This window comes from Acanthochromis polyacanthus, chromosome 4, assembly GCF_021347895.1.
Source record: "Acanthochromis polyacanthus isolate Apoly-LR-REF ecotype Palm Island chromosome 4, KAUST_Apoly_ChrSc, whole genome shotgun sequence".
NCBI lineage: Eukaryota > Metazoa > Chordata > Actinopteri > Pomacentridae > Acanthochromis > Acanthochromis polyacanthus.
The window spans coordinates 42,670,730-42,692,702 of record NC_067116.1 but is presented as its reverse complement, the minus strand read 5'-3'; the positions used below and the strand labels follow the sequence as shown (position 1 = coordinate 42,692,702).

The 21,973-nt window shown below is 39.4% G+C and overlaps 2 protein-coding genes across 5 annotated transcripts in view; one reads left to right on the top strand and one right to left on the bottom strand.

The window, feature by feature from the left end:
• The first annotated feature begins 2,597 nt into the window (after nt 1–2,597).
• LOC110945863 (40S ribosomal protein S27-like) lies at nt 2,598–5,804 on the top strand. The gene is made up of 4 exons (XM_022187452.2): nt 2,598–2,748; nt 4,035–4,143; nt 4,229–4,339; nt 5,276–5,804. The coding sequence occupies exons 1-4, from the start codon at nt 2,743–2,745 to the stop codon at nt 5,302–5,304; spliced, it is 255 nt and encodes an 84-aa protein (XP_022043144.1). The 5' UTR covers nt 2,598–2,742; the 3' UTR covers nt 5,305–5,804.
• The window catches only part of tpm4a (tropomyosin 4a), a 34,130-nt gene continuing 17,788 nt past the window's right edge, over nt 5,632–21,973 (bottom strand). For 2 of the 4 annotated variants that reach the window (XM_051947724.1, XM_051947726.1), the window contains 7 exons: nt 12,740–12,873; nt 12,470–12,587; nt 12,293–12,363; nt 12,128–12,203; nt 9,386–9,448; nt 8,272–8,341; nt 5,632–6,941 (listed from right to left, as the gene is read on the bottom strand). In XM_051947724.1, the coding sequence (XP_051803684.1) occupies nt 6,859–6,941; nt 8,272–8,341; nt 9,386–9,448; nt 12,128–12,203; nt 12,293–12,363; nt 12,470–12,587; nt 12,740–12,873 (615 nt within the window). In that variant the 3' untranslated portion in view covers nt 5,632–6,858. Of the gene's footprint in view, nt 6,942–7,406; nt 7,575–8,271; nt 8,342–9,385; nt 9,449–12,127; nt 12,204–12,292; nt 12,364–12,469; nt 12,588–12,739; nt 12,874–21,973 lie in introns of those variants that run through there. The other 2 variants (XM_051947725.1, XM_051947727.1) reach the window with 1 other exon arrangement.

The window sequence follows — 21,973 nt, the reverse complement described above, 5'->3', positions numbered from 1 at the left end:
ATAAATGAAATAAAATATTAATTTTGGTCCGTGTATATTTTTGCAAAGGGATTTTCCGTTCTGAAACGGGTACACCGAAAATCAAATAATCACTCGTTTTTTGTATTTCAATACCAGTTTCAGAACTGAAAATCCCATTGCCAAAACATACACGGACCAATTTGGTAGTGCGGGTGACGTCAAAATTAGGGGAAGTAATTAATCTTTTACCAACTGACAAGGCAATATTACAAATATCCCACAACTATTTGATATATTAAGAGTGCAAAGACAATTTAAAGATAAATTTGTTAACCCTTTATGCTAAAAAAAGAAAATAATAATAATATTTTCATGTATCTAGACCACAGGGTTAACACTTGGACATCTGTGTGCACGTCCTTTAACAGCAGTCACAAACTGTATCTTGTGTGAAGGTTGATGGACGTGCACACAGATGTGAAAGTGTTAACAAGAACTGGAGTTTAGTTTGTTCCTTCCAGTTGTTTATAGGAGTTTTTCCTCTTAGATTAAATATCTAGCAGGATGAATATGAGTGGCTCCAGAGGTGGCACATTTATGCACAACACATCCATACATCCATCCTCTATACACCGCTTTATCCTCACTGGGGTCACGGGGGGTGTTGGAGTCTATCCCAGCTGACTCGGGCGAAGGCAGGGGACACCCTGGACAGGTCACCAGTCTGTCACAGGGCTACATATACAGACAAACAATCACACTCACATTCACACCTACGGACAATTTAGAGTAATCAGTTAACCTCAGCATATTTTTGGACTGTGGGAGGAAGCCGGAGCACCCGGAGAAAACCCACGCATGCACAGGGAGAACATGCAAACTCCATGCAGAAAGATCCCAGGCCCAGGCCGGGATTTGAACCAGGGATCTTCTTGCTGCAAGGCGAAAGTGCTAACCACTATTTCACTGTGCAGCCACGCACAACACAATACAGCAGTAATTTAAACTACTTATAATTATAAATTAAACTGGAGACAGGACTGAACAGGATCTAATTTTAAATCACAGTATGCCACACAGAGAGTCACAGTTTATATATTTATGTCATCTCATTTTTTATTACCTAGGGAGATTTTCCCTTTCATAGCAGGAAATTTGCAGCACAGACATTATTCTGTTAATTGATGCTTTAAATAACGCGACCTCTTATCATGAGATATTAAAAAATGACAGTAGGTAGCCCAAAAACAATGAGAACACATTGTATTGTAAGATAAATTGCTGACATTTCATAAATTATCACCATATATGACCGTAATTTTCAATTAATTCTCAAATACACTGCCGTTGATTCTGCATGTGTGGGTGATTTTTGTCCCACTCAAATATAGTCCATTCACTGAAACTCTAAATGTACCTGCATTAGTCTGTGAACATCAGGTAGTTAATGACATTTGTTGTAAAATAAAACACCAAAATCTGTGATTTCTTAATCTTATGTTGGCACAGTTTTCAACTTGTATCTGTACAACAACAGTGTAAAGTTCAGTTTTGGCTTTGGGATTTTTGGGTGATTTTCAGTGACCCCCTCTATGAAACATTCCAGGAGGCATCATTGAGTTAGTGTGAGTATAAAAAGAAATTTAAGGTATTTTCAGCATTTAAAATAACCACGACAGCAAAACTCATAAAAAATGAAAACATTTTTTTTTATTTCATTTGTGTATTATTATTGTTATTATTATGGCTGTTGTTGTTTTAATTTAATTTAATTTAATTTTATTTTTATTTTATGTTAAAGACGTTTAGATAAAATAATATCTGGAAAATGAGTGTAGCTGTTCTGGCAGTAGCATTTAGCTAATTATTTTTTGCTTTGATTCCTATGTTTGTTCTATTTTTATAGAAATTATTGACTGGATAGACCAGTTCAGTCAGTTTTTATTTATTTATTTTTAAAATATCAAGACAAAATGCTACCTGGGAAATCAGTGTAGCTGTTCTGAAGAGTCATTAAGCCAATTATTTTCTGTTTTGACTCCTGTTGGTTCTATTTATAGAGCACTAGTTAACACGATGGACCAGTTTAGTCAGTTTTTATTTATTTATATTTAGAGATATCCAGACGAAATGCTACCTGGAAAATCAGTGCAGCTGTTCTGACAGAAACATCTAGCTTTATTCTCTGTTTAAACACTTGTGTGTTGTTGTTGTTGTTGTTTTTGTATATGTTTTGTTTATTTGTTATCTTTCTTCCTGCTGGGGCATCTTGCCAGGTCATCGTTGTAAATGAGAACTTGTTCTCAACCGATCTTACCTAGTAGAATAAAGAAAAAAAATTGTTTAAAAGTGCTTTTTTTTTTTTTTTTTTTTGCTTTGACTCCTGTTTGTTCTGTCAATAATAGAATTAATTGACTGTATGGACCTGCTCGGTCAGTTTTTATTTATATATTTTTATTTAAAGACATCCAGACAACACAGCATTTGGAAAATGAGTGCAGCTGTTCTGCCAGAAACATTTAACTAATTTATTTTTCATTTTTTGCTTTGACTCCTGTTTGTTCCATTTAGAAAGTATCAGAACCAGTTCTGCCATTATTTTTCTTCCCCTGTAGCTCCTCCCTGGAACAGAAAAACTCCTGTCCTGCTGTTTCATTCTGATGCAAACGTTGACCAGATCAACAAGAAGCTGCAGGTGAATCTGGAGGCTCATCTGAGGGCTGATAGAAGACATCACATCTTATTTATACCAGACGAAAGACACCCACGAGACTGAGCAAAATGCCTGTAAGTAAAAATATTATGTTTTTTTTTCATTAGAAAAAATCTGGGTAGAAATATTAGAAGTTGTAGAAAATCATGAGATTGACAGAAAGCTGCTTGGATATTGTCATGAACTCAGAATGCAAGATAATAATATATGAAGGTTTTATGATTAAAGTTTATTCCTGCACGGGGCTACAGTGTGAATTTGCTAAAATATGTTAATATGTGTGTCTATATAGTGCATTAAATGTAGAGCTGGTGGGAAAGATGCCTGGACTTGTCTGGGCATGTCTGTGCTCCTGTTATGACATGTAATTCATTCTTCTGACTGTAGGGGGCGTTCTGCTGTAAACACATTATGTTATTCAAGCGTTTGAACTGTAATTCTGTCGCATTTATTTGGTGTTAAAGTGCATTGTTATTATAAATTAAATTCACAAAGAGTGGAGGTATTTATTTTGAAATGTATTTAACAGACTTAGATAATTTATTATCAATAAATGTGCCTCATCTATAAGCATGTAACTTGCCTCATCCTTTATTGTTTCAGGTATTTCAGTGTCATTTGCGTTTTTAAATATTAAACACTGTTGGTAGATCTCAATTCTGGGCCATAAATATTAAAGATTGTTTTTTATGTAAAATGACCACAATTCATAGTTGTTTTTTCTACATTTTAATTGAAGAAAATGTTTAAAGGTAATTGTTTGATTACAGCGACAACACGTTACATTTAGGAAAAAAAATAAGGAAGCTAATGTGCAAAAAGAAGAATTAAAGTGCAAAATTGTGGTGGTATTTACAATAAAAAAGAGCATTAAGAAGTTAAATCACAGTTAAGTATAAAAATTAAGTATAAAAACAGAAATAATAATAATAAACATATGAACGTTTGACTTGTAACTTTCGCTTTTAGTCATTCGTCCTTAATTATACTTCTCCTTTAAGTCAAATTCCTCATTCCATCTTGGCAATAAAATAGACTCTGACTCAGGTTCTTAGTCATTTAGAAGTTTCTCTTTCATTCTCCTGCCAGTTGAGTAAGTAAAGCTGGTGTTCAGTCTGTCTTTGCTTTGTCTGTTCCGCTAAAGAGGGACTCAGAAGCCTTCCAAAGACGTGATAAAGCCTCCTGTGAGCTCCAAGGTCTCCAAATAAGACTGGATGAAAGACAAACCTTCACATGAGAGCGCGAACAGTTACTACTAGTACATGAAATACGCAAAAAAAAGAATAAAATAGACGGGAGTAAAACACAGATTCTCCACCAGAGTGCCCATTAATTAAAAATGCTCTGCTCTCTGTTGCAGTTGGCTAAAGATCTGCTGCACCCCAGTCTGGCTGAGCAGAGGAGGAAACATAAGAAGAGGAGGCTGGTGCAGAGTCCCAACTCCTACTTCATGGACGTCAAGTGCATGGGTACGACCTCGGTGCTCATGTTGCTGATTTATTTATTCGCATTGATTGTTTTTGTGTCTCATATTCCGGTTCATCTGCTTTCCAGGCTGCTACAGGATCACCACCATCTTCAGTCACGCCCAGACCGTTGTGCCGTGTGCAGGCTGCTCCATAATCCTCTGCAGGCCTCGAGGCGGGAAATGCAAACTGACCGCTGGTATGAAACATGTCACAAACTGGCATTTAAATGAAAAAAAAAAGATAGAAATAGTCCTCTTCTCTACCTCATTGCTCTTGGCAGAAAGTGGGTTAAGTTTAGCTGACTGTGCACAAACAGTTTCCAGACCAGTGAGTTCATCCGCACCCCGTCAGGTGTGGCTGTAAAGGACAAAGATCAGATACTGTAAAGAGCACAGACACTCCTTTGAGCAGTGACTATAAAAGGACACTTGAAAACGCAGCTTCGTTCAAATGACAGGAAGCGAAAGTCGAGAACAGGAAGCTGGTTTGTCGGTTAGGTTCAAACCCAGGCACTTAGCTGTCCACAGCTGCACCACTTGTCATCTGACAAATCATTTTACACACCTCTGGATGCTCGATAATGTGATTTAGTCTCTCAAAATGTCCACCAAGTCCTTCAGAAAGAGTGGGATTATGCTCCACACAGCTATGCAAAATGTTGGAAAAAAACATTTTTACTCCTGCGTGTTAAAAAGAATGCGTAGAAATCAACAACATACAATGGTGGAAAAAGGTTTTCAGGCACCCCACATATTTGTGAAATATTGCATTAAGAATCACTCTTAGGTGTTCAAGTGCAATTTCTTTCAGTAGATCCTAAACAAATACTTAAAAGCACTAAAAAAAACTAAAAATTGATTGGTTCCATAAAAATAAGAAAGTCTGAGCATTGAGTCATTTTGGTAGAAGTTAGTTTTTTTTAGTTTTTCTTGTAAACAATAAACAAAATATCATTTGTATTTGTGTCCAATGTAGCCACACCTTCTGAAACACAAAAAAGATGTTTCCAAAAATATTTCATGACATTTTAGATTGTGTACACATGCTGCGTTTCTATTTTTGTTCCAGTGCAGTTCTATTCGTTCCTATTCTTGCACAGAGAGGCTGAAATGTTTGATTTTTGTCCCTCCAGGTTGCGCCTTTCGAAGGAAATACACCTGAACAACATCCCACCCCATAAGAAGGAAGCAGCAGAATGCACCAAGAAGTCACGCTCTCCGTGTCTAAAATCAGAAATAGAGAAATCCCCTCTGTCGGAGTGAAACTTCACCCCGTCGTGGGGTTTAATGGATCATAAGAGGTTCTATGAGACAGACCGAGGATCACGTGCACGCATTTACATTCCTGTAGGCGCTGTAGGTCTGAGCTGTACAAACATCTAATTGACGCGATGAAGCACTTAATGAAGCGACATTTGCACCATTTCAGAAATGAGACAAAATTCAGAATCACCAAATTGCACAAAAAAAAAAAAGTCAAAACGAGTCGTGATTTCTGTAAAACATTTATTAGGTTGACATGGAGGGGGGGCGTGGGGTGGTGAGTGAAATATTTCAAGAAGATGCTCTCGATCAAATGTGAGGCGCCTTTCCGTGGCCCTGGCATGAGATGAAACCACGAAGACCATCACTAACAAACAAAATAAAACATTTGAGGAATAATCGTCTGTGTTACGTGTGTGTTCTTTGGTCTTGAGAGTTCCCCTGGCGAAAAAGAAGTGGTGTAAATGAAACAAAACGGAAAAAAATCAAAGCAGTACAACTTCTCACATACCTAACATTCTTCTACTATATACAATAAGTATCCATGGTTGATAAAAACCTGCTGACTGAGCTTCCAGTGGTTTGGGGTTCAGCTCGCTCATGTAATACAATATATTGTAAATCTAGTAAATATCGGCTACATTATGGCGTATCGTTGGCGGTGAAGTGGTCAGATGGAGCTCAGGGAAAGTTTAAACGTGCACAGAGTCGGCTTCTGTTCATTCAAAATTTGGAAAAAGAGGCTAGAAATTCCAATTAAATGTAAAAACACTGAGCAGTTTGTGCCTGAAGCCTTTTCCATGAGGCCATCTGTCCACTAAACACAGATTTGGGGGGGAGATTTTTACTGCTGCAACCAACACAAACGTGTAAAATGTCTGTTCACTTGCAGCCACTAAGGATGGTACAAAAATAACTGTTTACTAACTTCATATCACCACTAGGTGGCGCTTGGGAGCCACACAAACGCAGAGGGAAGGGAAACCCGATGGCACCTGAAGCCCACGTAGTAAAAATAACCAGACAATATGTGCACACAGAATGGAAAAAAAAACAAAAAGAACGGAGCCAGTTTTGAGTGGTTGAGTGACCAGATCTGAGGTTTCTTTGGGTGAATTTATTGCCAGTTTTTTTTCCTAAATAAGTGGTCAAAAAGGGAAAAAAAAATAATTTTCTGAAATCACAGCTGGAGATAAAAATAAAAGATAGACAGGAAGAAGCAATGGGTTCCAAATGATTTCCCACCTTTAAAAAAAAAAGAAAAAGTTGTGCCTTAGAATAAAAATAATAAAAAAAACCATCAAGGGACAAGCATTAAGTTAATCCCCCCCTTTTTCTTTTTTTTTTAAACGTGGGGGAATAAAGATTTTACAGCTCGAAATGCGGAATGGAGTCGAACGTTGAATGGAATGTTGATGACGATCTCGTCCTCTCCAGCCTCGTCTCGGTGGGTTTATAAGCTGTTCAGTTCCTGCAGGGTCTGGTCCAGGACTTGGTGCATGTTCAGGTTCTCCTCTTTGGCACTTGATAGTTTCTCTGCAAAAGAAAAAAAGCGTGACACAGTGAACCTTCAACCGCCAGATAATAGCACAACACGACAATTTAATCTCTTTAGGAGGTTCGCCAAACTGCATCCCGGCACTGCTCTGCTGGACAGATGTTTTGCATGACTGCTTTGGTTAAACGTGTGCCACATGCAAAATAAAATCCACCACAACACGGTGTCTTTCATGCATGATCTCCTAGAAGACTGTTAGAAGCACAGTACAGGGCGGATGTGCATGTACTTTATGGGCTGCATCATTAATGTTAGATTTAAATTTAAAGGATTGCAAACTGTGTTAATCCACAGCAACAACTACATCAGAAGTTCCTCACCTTGTATGTCGTACAATCAGGCTTCCTTATAACAAGAAATTACTATTTACACAGCTGATGCTACACAATAAATGCCACACTATTCTGCTTTGAGGGGAAAAAAAGGAGGCAAAAGCTGCAAAGTAGGAAAGAAAAGGACTTTTAATGAATCATGTTTTGCACAGAGAGGAGATGGAGCGTCAGACAGAAGCGGGGAAAAAAAAGACGTCTACAGAGAAGTCATGTCATTGAGGGCATGGTCCAGCTCCTCACTAATGGCCTTGTACTTCAGCTTCTGAGCGTACAACTCATCTGGAGGCCAGAGGTGGACAGGACAGGCAGGTGTGGAGGACAGCAGCGACACAGACAAGCAAGAAAGCAGGACGGGAAGGAGGCGAGAGAGCAGAGGGAGGAAGGGGGAAGAGAGAGAGAGAAAAAAGGAGGTCAGGCCTTTTTAAAAGATGCAGAGATGCTTGGAAGACAGAACGATGCATATCTAATTAGGCTCGTTTGCTGGGTGAGCATCCAAACCTGCTCCCTCATAAAAGTGCTCGGATACCTCTATAAAGTGAGCTTCCTGCGGTTCGACAGCTAAATAACGCTGACCTAAAAACACGTCGAGCACATTCTGTCCTCTTTGCTGCCTGGCTGACATCAAATGCTCGTCCTTCAGAAACAAGGGGCTTTTATTAGCTTGTCTTAGGTAAGGACTTTCCATAGATTTGAACGCTTTCTTTGCCACAAAAAAAAAAAAGAAAAATGTTTCCAGTCATGTTGAAATAGGACACTCCTTCTGGGATCCATGTCAGATTGAGCTAAGTGGTTTTGCATGTGCGCATTAAGTTGTACCTGTGGTTCCTCAGCAAACACGTCTGAATTTACTGGAGCTAAACCCTTCCTCAGGGGGCACACGCCTGGCTGTTCGCTGGATTCAATCGATATTTGTCCTCATGTGTGAAAATAGAAAAGAAATGCTGCCTTTTTAGTGTGAAAGTTGCTGCTCTCATACCTTCCAGATCATCAATGGACTTTTCCAGTTTGGCCACTGTCCTCTCTGCAAACTCTGCACGGGTTTCAGCCTGGTGGGAATTCAGAAACAAGTCTGTCAGCGAGCTCCAACACATGAATCCAGTGTGTTGTTTTCAGCAGCCGTTCTGTCATTTTCAAGTTATATGCTTCACATTTAGAGATTAGATGAATTTATATATGGATCTGATTAGAAAAAAAAGCTAAAATCATCAGTTTAGTGACAAAATGCTTAAAAGGTGGAATTTTTTTGGCATTTAGGACTTTTATGATGAAGGGAAATAATGTAGGAGGCATTAAATAAAGATTCCTGGATGGATTTTAGGCTTAATCATGATGTCTGTCTTAGTTTTTTTTAAGTTTCCTTAGTGTCATTTTGCCAATTATGTGTGACATTTGTGATTTGTTTCACATTAAATACATACAAGTTCATGCTCAAATATGCCAAAGTCATGAGACAGGAAGAATCTTGGATCTTTCTAAAATGGATATATTGTGGATAAAGGTTTGAAAATGTTGGGAAATAATACAAGAGACATAAAATAAAGATTTCTGGATGGATTTTTAGCACTGATGCTCAATCTTTGTGTTTTTTTAGTGTCCTGAGTGCCATTTTGCAAATTATGTGTGACATTTGTTATTTGTTTCACATTAAAAACATACAGATACATGCTCAAATATACCAGTGTAATCTGAGAGGAAAGTCTTGTATCTTTTTGGAAATCTTTTCTGCTGTGAAATCACTAAAACCAACATTTTATCTCCACTTTGTCAGAGCTTTGACCTCTTTGTGAATCCTAAAAAGTGGAATATTTTTAACTATGTATGACTTTTTGATGGTGGATATATAGTGGATAAAGGTTGAAAATTGTAGGGAAATGGAGCATGAGGCATAAAACCAAGCAGCCTCTGTGGATTTTAAGCACTGACGCTCAATCGTGATGGCTGTCTTAGCTGTTTTTTAGTTTCATTTGTGATGTATTTGCATTGAAAACAGACAGGCACTCGCTTATACATAAAAGTCATCCAAAGCAGAAGAATCTTGGCTCTTTTTGGAACTCTTTTCTGCTGTGAAATCCCTAAAATCATGACCTCACCTCCTTCAGCTTGTCGGTCAGAACTTTGATCTCCTCCTCGTACTTATCTTCTTTTTCTGAGTACTGTGAAAAGACACAAAGAAAACAGCATTACCCACTCAGCTACATGCCCGCACTCGCTTTCACACAGAAATGCACAGAGAGCGAACGACGCCGTCATTGGAAGATCTTGGGCGCCCTGTGGCACCACGCCCTGAGAAAGGAAGGTGTTGGCCCGGCCTGGGAACAGGTTGCTTCGGTTGCGATGCCGACCGAAGCAAAAGCACAACACATATCGCTAAAGGAAAGTGGTCATGTGGTAAGCCTGGCATGCCGTTGTGCTGCATGTCTGTGCATGGGGAGGAATGCTGCAAACAAAGAATGTTCTGCAGGTCTCTACTGGCTGAGCTGCTACATACTGGAAGGCTTAGGCAGCCTAAAGACCAAATCAGAAAAAAACAAGCTACCTCAGAGGATAATTTGTCATGTGGAGGATCAGTTTGTGAGTATTTAAAGTCAAAGCAGATCGGGTCTTTGATAAGTTTCGTCTGTACAACCCTGAAGGGGAGAATAAATGGGCTCTGTTGTGAGCAGGGAGCGATGACACACAATTACAATGGAGGTGGGACGGCTCGGCTAAATTACTGCCCGCTGAGCCACGAGAGGAGCCTAAATGACAGGATGCAGGGAGGCGGAGACGTGCCGGGTGTCAGACCTGGTGTTCAGAGTGCAGCCTCGTGTATATTTAGGTTGTTTGTGTAAGAGAACGAAAGCAGCTTCGTAAAGCTTTGGGATAACACCAGCAGAGAGTGACGTTTTCAGCAGCGATGTATGTTTTCTGTCCCCCTCACAGCCTGTCATTGACATGCTTTAACATTAACGGATAAAACAAGAGCTGGATTCTGCTGCTTTATGTGGAAAAACAGGGGCTGCATTCCAGGACACATACTTTCAGTGAGTCAGTACTACAGCTGCACTACTTTGTCACTGTAGTGGAATACGTCATCTACATGTGTGTGTTTCCAGATGCATACAGAAAACATCTGTACTCATGCTAACATGCATTCAGAAGCTATACTTAACTCTTATGTAGTTGCTCAAAAAATCATCCACATTTATCCAAGTGGTCGCATATATTTCTATGTAGTTATTCCACTAAGGATTGAGTTATGTGACGATCGGTGTCGGTTTGTCTGTCTGTCAGTCTGTTAGCAAGATTACTCAAAAACAGAAAGGCAGATTTGTTTGAAATTCTCAGGGAAGGTCAGAAATGACTCAAGGACCACCTCATTAGATTTTGGCAGTGATGCAGCTTATAGTCTGGATCCATGGATTTATTAAAGATTTCTGTGTCATTGCTAGATAGCGTCACTGTAACCATGACAACAAGTGAACACTACATCAGCTGCCTGCTGATGATCACATGATTGTGATGCTGCTACAAATCCACTACTGCGGATTTATCTGTCGGAAATCATACAAGGAACAGTTGATTACATTGTGGGGATGTTTCTGAGTCCCATCAATTCCTGCTACATTTTTAGGTCATGTGATTCAGTATCCGTACATAACGTACACATGCATAACACACGCCTGTGCTCAGCGTAAGGTCATTGTGTTTGTGGGTACGTCTGTATTAAATGACCACATTCTATGTTGTCGTGATTTCTGATCATCAATAACCAATAAATAAATGTTGCATTTCTACAAAAATATGCTGCATTTCTGGCAGTGCCATATGGGGGAATGAACAACCTTGGTGGAGTACTGCGCTGTCAAAATGTTGTTGTTATTATGTGTGTTTTATGAATCCTAAACACTTTAACTATCATATAGTCTCATAATAGCAAAATAGGAGTGTATTCCTTTAGTAAATGAAGAAAGAAAGACTGAGATCAGACATTATCAACACATTCATAATATTCTGTACATTTAAAAACTCTATTTACAGACAAATTTCTGCAATATCAGTACTTCTCTCTAGTTTTCTGTTCATGTAAGAATCTGTGCTGTACCGCCAATATGTGCACTACTTCTGTATATTATGATTTATTTACATTTGGATTTTTCTACTGACATGTCTGCACTTTCCCCTTTGCTGTAGTATCAATGCCATTTTCTCCACTGTGGGATTAATAAAGGCTTATTATCAAAACCTCCTGTTTATTATCTGATCTGACTTTATCGTCTCCACATATGAAATAACTGAATTCTTACTGCACGCATAAGTTTTTATTATATTGGCAAAGTCTCACTCCTGTTTCCAACGTGTTCACTCCCTCGGGCTCCTCCTGCCAGTTGGAATCTGCGTCTATGATTATCGATTGCTCAATGAATAAATAAAACATGCAAAAACAGGCATGTAGCTGGTGTTTTCCACCACATTTTAATGTCTCTTCTGGGTGTAGGGCTCTTGGTATGTGGTGTTAGGGAAAACACTGCAACTTAAACGTTCACTGTCGCGGTTTGTAAAGCTAAAAAAGCTTGTCGTGCCTGTGCTCTCTCGGTTCAACCCTGTTCATACTCGTGCAAGACGCAACCGTGCAGAGAATTGTGAGTATGAATGGCCAGAAAAGCAACCAAACTGCAACATTTGACCAGATATAGGAGGACATCTCGGTGTTTTTGGCTTACTGTACTTGACACGTTCCAAATTAGGGAACACTAAATCTTCTTCTTGCATACTATGTACTATTATAGTACAGATATTAAGAATGTACCCAAGAAGAACTGCTTGTAAATGTGTAAAAATCCTTCACTCACCTTCTCAGACTGGGCTTCTAAGGACTTCAGGTTGTTGGTCACATTTTTCAGCTCCTCCTCCAGGTCACTGGCTTTACTGTGGAGAGAAACCGGCACACTCTTGGTTTCATTGTAAGAAAAACATCTGTGAGCATCTGTGTATGTTCGGGAGTTCACCGGGTTTACCATTCTGAGAGCTCGGCCCTCTCCTCAGCTCTCTCCAGCTCCCCCTCCAGGATCACCAGTTTACGAGCCACCTGGGACGAAAAACGGGAAGATTTTAGGACATTTAAAGCATGCAATGAGCAGAAGTGATTGTATTATGTGATTAAATGTGTCAGTGAAGGGACGTTAGAGCCTCACCTCCTCGTATTTGCGGTCGGCCTCCTCTGCGATGTGTTTGGCCTCCTTCAGCTGCATCTCCTGGATCTCCATCTTCTCCTCGTCCTTCATCGCTCGGTTCTCGATCACCTTCATCCCTCTGATCGGACGGGACACAGCTTAGTTAACATTCCAACAACAAACACCGTCTTCAATCATCTACTTAGTGAAATCCAGGCGTTCCACTGAATCCAAAGCTCTTCTCACACGTGAAGTTTTTCCCGATGCTCGTTTATTGTGATAAAAACTGACCTCTCGCTCTCGTCTGCAGCCTTCTCCGCCTCCTCCAGTTTCTGCAGCGCCGTGGCCAGTCTCTCCTGGGCTCGGTCCAACTCCTCCTCCACCAGCTGGATCCTACGGTTCAGAGCTGCTACATCTCCCTCTGCCTGAGGAGCAAAAACAGACGGAAGTTTAGTCATTTATTCATTCAACTTTGAGTCACCTGCACTGGTCTCCCTTCCCCCTTTTTCCCTGCTGTAAACCAGAAAGAGAAAGACACAAAGAGGGAGAGAAAGGTACACTGAAAATGTCGCTTCATTTGAATCATCTGTGCAGGAAACTCAATTTATCAACACCGCAGCGTGTGAATGGAAGTCCAAACTAAACAGAGCGACTTAATTCTGCACAATGAAAGAGTTTTAGTTCACATCTTGGATTTAAAATTTGGCTCAACTAGCATCAAAGTGTATCTAGACATCCAGTGTCCTCTAGTGAAGGTTTGATGTCTCAACAAAGTTTGTTTCCTGAACAACAACCGCTATCAGGAGGGAAATATCAGCCTTTATGTATTCAGAAGCATCTAACAGGAGCTCTGCTCACTGACCAAGTTCCTCATAGCATCAAAAACACAAGTTTAAACTAACTGAGCTATCACTTTCAAACCAAACCGGCTTCTGTCGTAAAAGTACAACTGCATATTTTAGACACACTTAATGAGATTTTAAGGTAAGATTATTTGGCATTATAGGGATTTTTTTTACACAAATTCTCCTTGTTTTATGTGTTTATATAAAATGTCTACAGTTTAGTTTTAGACCAAAAAAAAACATCATTAACTTCAGTTTTATCATTGCAAAGAAACACAGACGACACATGCAGCAATGTCTTAAGAGAGGAAACAGTGCAAAGTCTGAACAGAAGTCATATTCTGACTAAAACATCTGATAAGATATTTAAATACTTGAATATGCCCATGCTGCTATGGCTACAGGGAAATATTTTGCCACATCATGCAGTCATCCTAATCCTTCGTCACCAATAATTCAAATGCAGGAAGTCTGACTGCAATGAAACTAAGTGAGGTGCTGTAATCTGCTGTTTGTGCTCACAAATCAATACCTGATGAGTAATAAGTGAAATACGAGGCAGCAGGAGGTCCCTGGACAATCCTCTGCAGTAGCAGGGCCTACCTATCATGAAACCTGAGCACTAACTGCTGCTGGGTCTGGCTGGAAAGTGAAATCCTTTTTAATACGTGGAGTTTATATGTGAATGGTTACAAAAAGCCAATTTCCGGCGACGGTGAACGCACAAGAGTGGAGGACAAACAAGCTTCTTCTCATCTGCCTTTGGTAAACAAAGAGGAAAAGGAAAGCAAACGGACAACTATGCAAGAATTTCCTCTGCTGGCTGGAGCGTTTATCTGACCATCATCTCCCAGGAAGCCGCATTCAGACCGAAAAACTCAACACAAAGACACTATTCGCTGTTAAAATGGCAGTTTACAACCTGACAGTTAAAAACAGAGCCGCATAGCTGCACTTTTGACCTGCTTAAACCCAGAGCGCTCACTCCAGTTTACTCTTAAAAACGAAGCAGCTGTTGGATTTCTAAGACAAACAGACGCTATTCTGCACACAGGGCAGCAGTTAGTAGGTCAGTGACTCATTAGCCAGTCATTCAGTCCAGAAGTCGGCTTGCCAGTCGCACCAACAGTCAAAGTCGTTCAGCTTACAGGTGGCTGAGTCACTCCGCTGAGCATTTTTGCGAGATAAAGTCGAGAAACCGAAGAGAAAGGTTTGAAAATCAGGAGTGTTAAAGTCAGTTTGTGTGGAGAATTAATAGCCCAGACTTCCATTCTGTCATAGACTCAATATTTCAGGAAATGAAAGCATGGTTTCCTGCTTGTTGGCAGCTGGCAACGCTGCTCTTTTTTGAATTTAACATCGTCTCTGTTCTCTTCGTCTTGTTTCAGGTCTTTCCCTGAAGCTTCCAGGAGAGGAGGAGGAGGAGGCCGCTGATATGAGGCGGAAATGTCTGTCTGACTATCGCTGACGTGTCTTAAAACAGACAGAGGAAACCCCAGCCCCGCCGCAGAATGAATGAAAAATCATAAATCGCTCGAAAACACCTTGAAACCCCATCATCCCTCCCCGCAGGTCTGTCGACGCCACCGGTGAGCAACGACGCAGGGAATTTTGAAAAAAAGAAAAAAAAAACGGAGCCTGAAATAACAGATATCGTTGCTTCCTGAGTCGCTGAATGAAGAATAACGTCTGCACACAAAACACAACACAACATTCATGTGCTTCAGGTCAGCCTCGCTGGCACATCTGATGCAAACAGATGCCCACGCAAACACCACAATTACCGGCTGGTTCCCTGCACAGCAAAATGTCTGTTGCCACACAAACTGATGCCACTACTCTGGGCTGTGTGTCTGCGCTAACGCTCCGATGTGTGCGACTCAGTTCCTCATCTATCATTAGATTTTCACAACCATGCAGGAGGGGGATCCCCTTCCAGACAGAGACGGCGTTGTGTTGAAGAAGAAGCAGCTTACAGTTGGTGTTTTCATGCCTTAAATTCACCGAGCCGTGACCGAAGAAGAGCACAGCTTTTCCTGTAAATCCTAAAAAGCGTTTAAAAGAAAATCAGAGAACCGCAGACTTTCTGTGTAGCACCTTATCTGATTACTATATTTATGTTATCGTTAGTTCCTTATTATTCACAACAAAGTGCCTTTTACTACTCCACCAAGGAATGCAGCAGAGTTATGCGACGAACAACGCTGGTTTGTTTGTTTGTCCGTCTGTCTGTGTGCAACATTACTCAAAAACAGATTAATGGATTTGGATGAAACTTTCAGGGAAGGTCAGAAATGACACAAGGACCAGCTGACTAGAGTTTGGCAGTGATGCAGCTTATACTCTGGATCCACGGAGTTGTTAAAGATGTCTGTATCAGTGCTAGGCGTGAACTAACCGTGACGTCACCCGTTGGTTTCAACGCCGAGAAAATGAAGCCTGGATTTTGCTACTTCCTGGTCACCATTTTGGATTTTTTTGGAGCCAGTGACGTAAAAAGCGTCATCAAACAGGCTGGACTGGAGAGCAACAAGGGGCAGGACTAGTCTATGGGCGGGCCAGACTGAAGCCAGACTGCTGAAAGCCTCGCCCTAAAGGATCTGTCAATCATTCCAGACAAGACTGTCAATCAAGTATAGCCACGCCCCCTGGCTCCGACAACTTTAACGATTTATTTAAAATTCAGTATTGATTTATTTTAAGATCGGCCACCTGATCTCTCATTTTGACCATGAAAACTAACGGGAAAAAAATCCTGAGCTGTAGAACATCAGTCTATCAAATTTTATTTTTTCCGGTGATGAATTGGGGTCTATGGAGCAAACGCTTTTTGGAGCCAACCCTAGTGGACGGCGTGATATTGCAAGTTTTTGACACTTCCGGGTGGCTTCATTTTTGGAGCCAGATGCTACGTCCATCTTTATATACAGTCTATGATCAATGCATAATAGCAGCACAGCGTCACTGTAACTATGACTAGAAGCGAACACACTTGTGATCCTACTACAAATCGACTGCTATGACCACGAATTTTTTAAAAAGATTTCCTCTGTTGGAAATCACACGACGACTGAGCAGCCTTGGAGAGTTTTTCTTGTCCTAATTTCTATTGTTTTTAAAGCTTAGTGTTTATTTCGCAGGCTTGGGATCAGTCATTTTGCTTTTATCTGCATATACTGTGTGAACATATGACAAATACTACTGTATTTATATTCTTTTTTATCACACCAGGCACCATCTGCTTTGTCTTGCATTTAAACTTGGCTCGATTTGCACCTTATTTTCCTCAAATGCAACATGTGTAAGCTACTAGACACCTCAAGAGGATCCATAAAGTATGTGTTTATCTCTAATAAACAAAAGTAGAATAAAACATCTTTAGTTCATTTATATACCTCTGATTCATGCGCTTAACTGTTTGCATGCTATTTAGTTGTACATATATAATGACAAATGCTCCACTCTAGCCATCTCAATCCCTTAAAAGTGAAGTTAACACTGAGTAACCAGAGTAGATTCTCACGTCACTTCACAAATGAGGATCTAGAAAAAGGTGACAGGAAGTCAGCTGCCCGACATCCTTTCGTTTCCGCCCTTCGATTGTTCTTTTCTCTCTGGTATTCTCAGTCTCTCTCGCTCTCTCTCGGCCAAGCCTCTTCCTTCAGCACCCACTTTGCATTCTCCGGCTGCCAGGGACGCTCGCTGCCTTATATGGTAAAACAAACTATGGAGAATGTTTGTGGTGGAGTATCAGGAAGATTGTGGCGGCGAACACACGCACATGCAGTTTAAAAAATGCCCTGCAGGACGAGTAGCTGCTCTGTTATCATCTGGGCTTAATATGTAACGCCAGCCTTCTAAGAGCTGCTTTCAGAGGCTGCCTTCACGGTGACGAGACTCTTAAAACGTCACTTGTCTGAACACTCATATCTGTACAGTACAGTTCAGGTGGTTAGCTCAACTTAAAGACAGGAAATGGGGGGAATAAAGTGGCCCTGCTCTGTACAAAGGTGGGAAAATTTGCTTACCGGCAATTCTGAAGCTCACTATTTAACAGAGAGAATCTTGTTGGTTTAATCTGAACAAAGTTTACAAAGTTATAATAACTTGTGGTGCCCCGTCTAACCCACTGAACTCGACAAACAGAGGCTTTTATATTTACTGTGCAAACATGACAGTGGAGTTAATCTTCATATCTAAAGCTCGGTGAGAAAACGTCAAACTTTCACTTTAAGTTCATGACTGCAAAACACCACCAATAACATGCAGGAATACATCCCACCACTTAATTAAATGGATATAATGCAATAAAAAAGGATCTAATTTATTGATTTAGATAAACATTTTAAGCTTCAAACTGTATTCTGAGAGGTTGGGTGACGTAATAATGTTGCATCAACTTAAATGCTGTGAGTAAATTAAACCTAAATGAGCGGTTTTCAAGAATAAAATGTTACGTTTTGGAATACATAACGGCAATTTGAATTATTAAAAAAGATGCTACTTGTACCAACTAAATATCATGAGTAATTTCAACTCAATTCTGTTGTCTTCAGAGGTTTAAACAGTTCAAATACTTACAGCTCAGAATAAAATATAGAGTTGAATGAAGCATTTTCCTAAAAGCCATAACATGATGAAGAACTTTTTTTTCAAACAACTGAAGCAAATCTAGTTGAAGCAACTCAATATTGTGAGAAAATTTGGTGTTTTTAAGATTTGAATATTGTGTTTTCAAATACACAACAGCAGTCCAGAATAAAAAAAAAAAACTATTGTTGAATGAAGCAGTTGTCAAAAATACAACATAAACTAAACCAAGAAAAAAAACTATCACAAACTACTTCAGAAAATCTAATTAAGGCAACTTAATTAATATCAGTAATTCCATGAACTAAATACCATGAGTAAATTCAACTCAATTCTGTTGTTTTCAAGATTTTAAAAGTTCAAATACTCAAATGCAGTTAAGAATAAAGACAATTGTTGTTGAATAAAGCAATTTCTTAAAAATCAAACATAAAAAAGAAAAAATACTGAAGAAAATCTAATTGGAGCAATTTAATCAATATTCGTAATTTTGTCACCTCAATATTTTGAATAATTTAAACTTAAATGTCTTGCTTGGTGTTTCTAAGATTTAAATATTGTGCTTTTAAATACTTAAATGCAGATCAGGGTAAAAAAAAAAAGCCACAACATGAACAAAATCATGAAAATGCAAAAAACTACTCAGAAAATGTAACTGGAGCAACTTAATACTGGTAACGGCATCAACTCAATACTGTTACGAATTCAAACTCAAATGTGTTGTTTGCCGTTTTTAGGGTGTAAATATTGTGTTTTTAAATATACATCTGCAGTTTAGTATTACAAAAAATGTTGTTAAATGAAGCATATTCTCAAATGCTACCACAAAAACATAACAAATCCAAAAATTACTGACGAAAATCTAATTGGAATAGCTTCATTAAAATTAGTAGTTGCATCAACTTAATATTGTGAGTAAATTCAAACTCAAATTTGTCCATTGCTTTAATATTTGGATATTGTGTTTTCAACTACAGTTCAAAATAAATGTTGATTGAAACAGGTTCTTAAAAGCCTGCACATGAACAAAAACATTTTAAAAAAAGTTTTAAAAAAATTCAAGAAAATCTAACTGAAGCAACTTATCTTTTTAAATATTTACCAACTTTAAAGCTTGCGTTCATAACCGTGGCCATAAAGCACATCCTGAGTGGAACGACTGAGACTCACTCTGGAAAATGTACTACTATCCATCGTTAAATAAGTGAGCATTCGAAAATAAATTGGATTGTGGAGGGAAAAAATTAATTTGCGTAACTCAATTTAGTTTGTTGGTTGAACATAATTTCATTAGAAGTTGTAACTCAAAGAGACAGATGCAAACTGTTGCATTAGCTTCTTTTTGGTGGCTCAGGAAGCATTATTCTTCAAACTGCAGGACTCCTTTACATTTCTGTGACTGCTTTCCTTCCAAACATACATCCACAAGGTGAAGATGCAGCACAGTCCTGCAGGAAAGCGACTGCAGAAGCACCTGAGTATGGCACATGTATCAGCTCAAGGACGAGTGAAAGAGGAATCTAATTACTGGCTGATTCCAGGGCAGTGGGCTAATGAGCTGCACAATGCTGTTGGGGTTCAGGGGAAGTTATTCCTGACATCGCTGTGAATGTGTGAGCGTGAGAAACAAAGTGTGAAATCTTCTCCCATAAAGATGTGGCATGCAGAGACGGAAAGTACGAGCCGCTCCGTCATGCAGCAAAGGATGTCATTTAGCATCCAGACAGGCATCTCTGAGCTCCGTCTGTACTAAATGTAATTTGTCACCATTTAACAGTTTGTACTTTATGGATTTAAATAAAAAAAGAGAAGGATCCTGATCTGGTTTAAGCTCAGCGAGTCTAATCCTCACCAGAGGCTGATTGCAGCCCTTTCAGACATCCACAAAAAAGGAACCAAACTTTTCCACAGAAGTCACAGAATTAAAATAAAACTGTTTGCACTGTGCTTTCAGGCTAAATGAGCAGCACTTCCACCGACATGCATGAGTGCATGGATGAAGGAAAAGTCCCGGTGTACTAAAATAAAATAGTTTAAACATGACTGCACGCCATATAACATAAAATAAGATTATTCCCCATTCACTACATGCCGTTTAATGACATCAGAGCAAATTTAGCTTTGCTCGTACTAACTTTACTCTCAGAAAAGCAATGGAAGGAGTTCTTCAAAGTGCTATCACTTAGACTACGTGGTTCTTTTAAGTGCTGAAGGCAATTTATTTTTGGTGTGGGACTTATTTGGTGGCATGAAGTAAGTCTGACTCATGATCGTGTTCAATCTGCAGGATCGATCAGTCATTTGGCCAAAAACCCAGAAGAAAAAGAAATTCTCATCACAGCTTCCAAAATCCCAGGTTGACATCTTGCTCTATGTTGTTCTGTCCGGCCAAAAACCCAAAATATTAAATGTACTATTACATAGACATTATAAGACAACAAATAGCTGCACATTCTTACATTTACAGTTCATATACACCAACGTTCCAAAGTTTGGGGTCACTTAGAAATGTCCTTCTTTTTGAAAGAAAAGCAGTTTTTTCCCCCTATGATGATAACATTAAATTAACCAGAAATACAGTCTAGACATTGTTAATGTGGTAAATGACTATTCTAGCTGGAAACAGATGATTTTTAATGGAATATCTCCATAGGGGTACAGAGGAACATTTCCAGCAACCATCACTCCTGTGTTCTAATGCTACATTGTGTTAGCTAATGCTGTTGAAAGGCTGATTGATGATTAGAAAACCCTTGTGCAGTTATGTTAGCACATGAATAAAAGTGGGAGTTTTCGTGGAAAACATGGAATTGCTTGGGTGACCCCAAACTTTTGAATGGCAGTGTATGAAAGTCAATGTGTCTCTAGCTGTCCAATACATTTGGTGTGTCTTGATTTTTAGTTTGGATCCACCAGCTAATTTGAGGTTTTAGGGGTCTAGTTCTTCCTCATAGTGACTGATTTTGTGTTTGTGCTTCTCCAAAGTTCCCATTGTTAATAGCTTACATGTTTTCACGTCCGTTTAAGTAAAAACAAACTACAATAAAGGGTGAAAAACAAGGATTCTCAACCTACACATTGGAATTTGACTTCACTTGCTCAAAGAACCACATTTCTGTTGTAAAAATACTTAATAACAATTAAGTAAGAGGTTCTTTGCTGAACCAAGTGCATCCATGAAGAACAATCTTGTCACTGGTTCTTCAAAAAAAATCTATTTTTGTTAAATTCTTCTGGAACAGGAACCATTTTTGTTGGTTCTTTTCTTTGGAGGATCTTACTTTGCAGAAATGGTTCACTGCTAAAAGGTTCTTTGTTAAACTAAAAAAACGCTCTTCTATGGCATCACTCTTGGTTCCAGTTCTCCTCTTTATTTTTCCTGAGTGGACAAATATGTTCTCGTCGTCGTCTGAATGGGAACCCGCAGCCTTGAGCTGCACAATCAGCTCAGCCACAAGCCACGAACATGGGAGTGTTCCCCCGAATGCCAGCAACGGCCAGAAAGCATCAACATTTGGCAGTTATATTTGGAAAGTTGAGTTATTCCCAGGGAGAACGTCCAAAGAAAACAGCGAAACCAGGAAATAACTCTTTCCACAGACCGTTAAGAGTCCCGCCAGAAAACCTCCACCGACCACAAAACGCAGAAAAAAAAACAGCCTCAGCTGATCCTGACAAACGGACGAGACGATGGAAGGCGACTTAATGATGACGGTTATTTCTAAATTACTTCCTGAAATTAACTCTAAATGTGAGATGTAAGTGGTGGAAAATGGAAACGGGTTAGATAGTGGAAGACATTGCAATAGTTACATAGATATGTACTGCAATATGAAGAATGCAGGAATTTTCACCAGATGACCAAAAGAACTCATTTTAACAAGAATGAACCATCCTGGAACCACTGGGATGAATGTGTAGAGAAGTGTATCTGCACAGAATATGAGAAATTATTTTTAAAATAGATGAAAAAGGTCGTCTTGAGCCTTTCTCGTTTGGTGTAACACAAGAAAAAGCACCCAAAGCAGGCTTTCCTTTACATTTAGGGATGCAACTGATGATTACTTCCATTGTAAAGTAATCTAGTAAT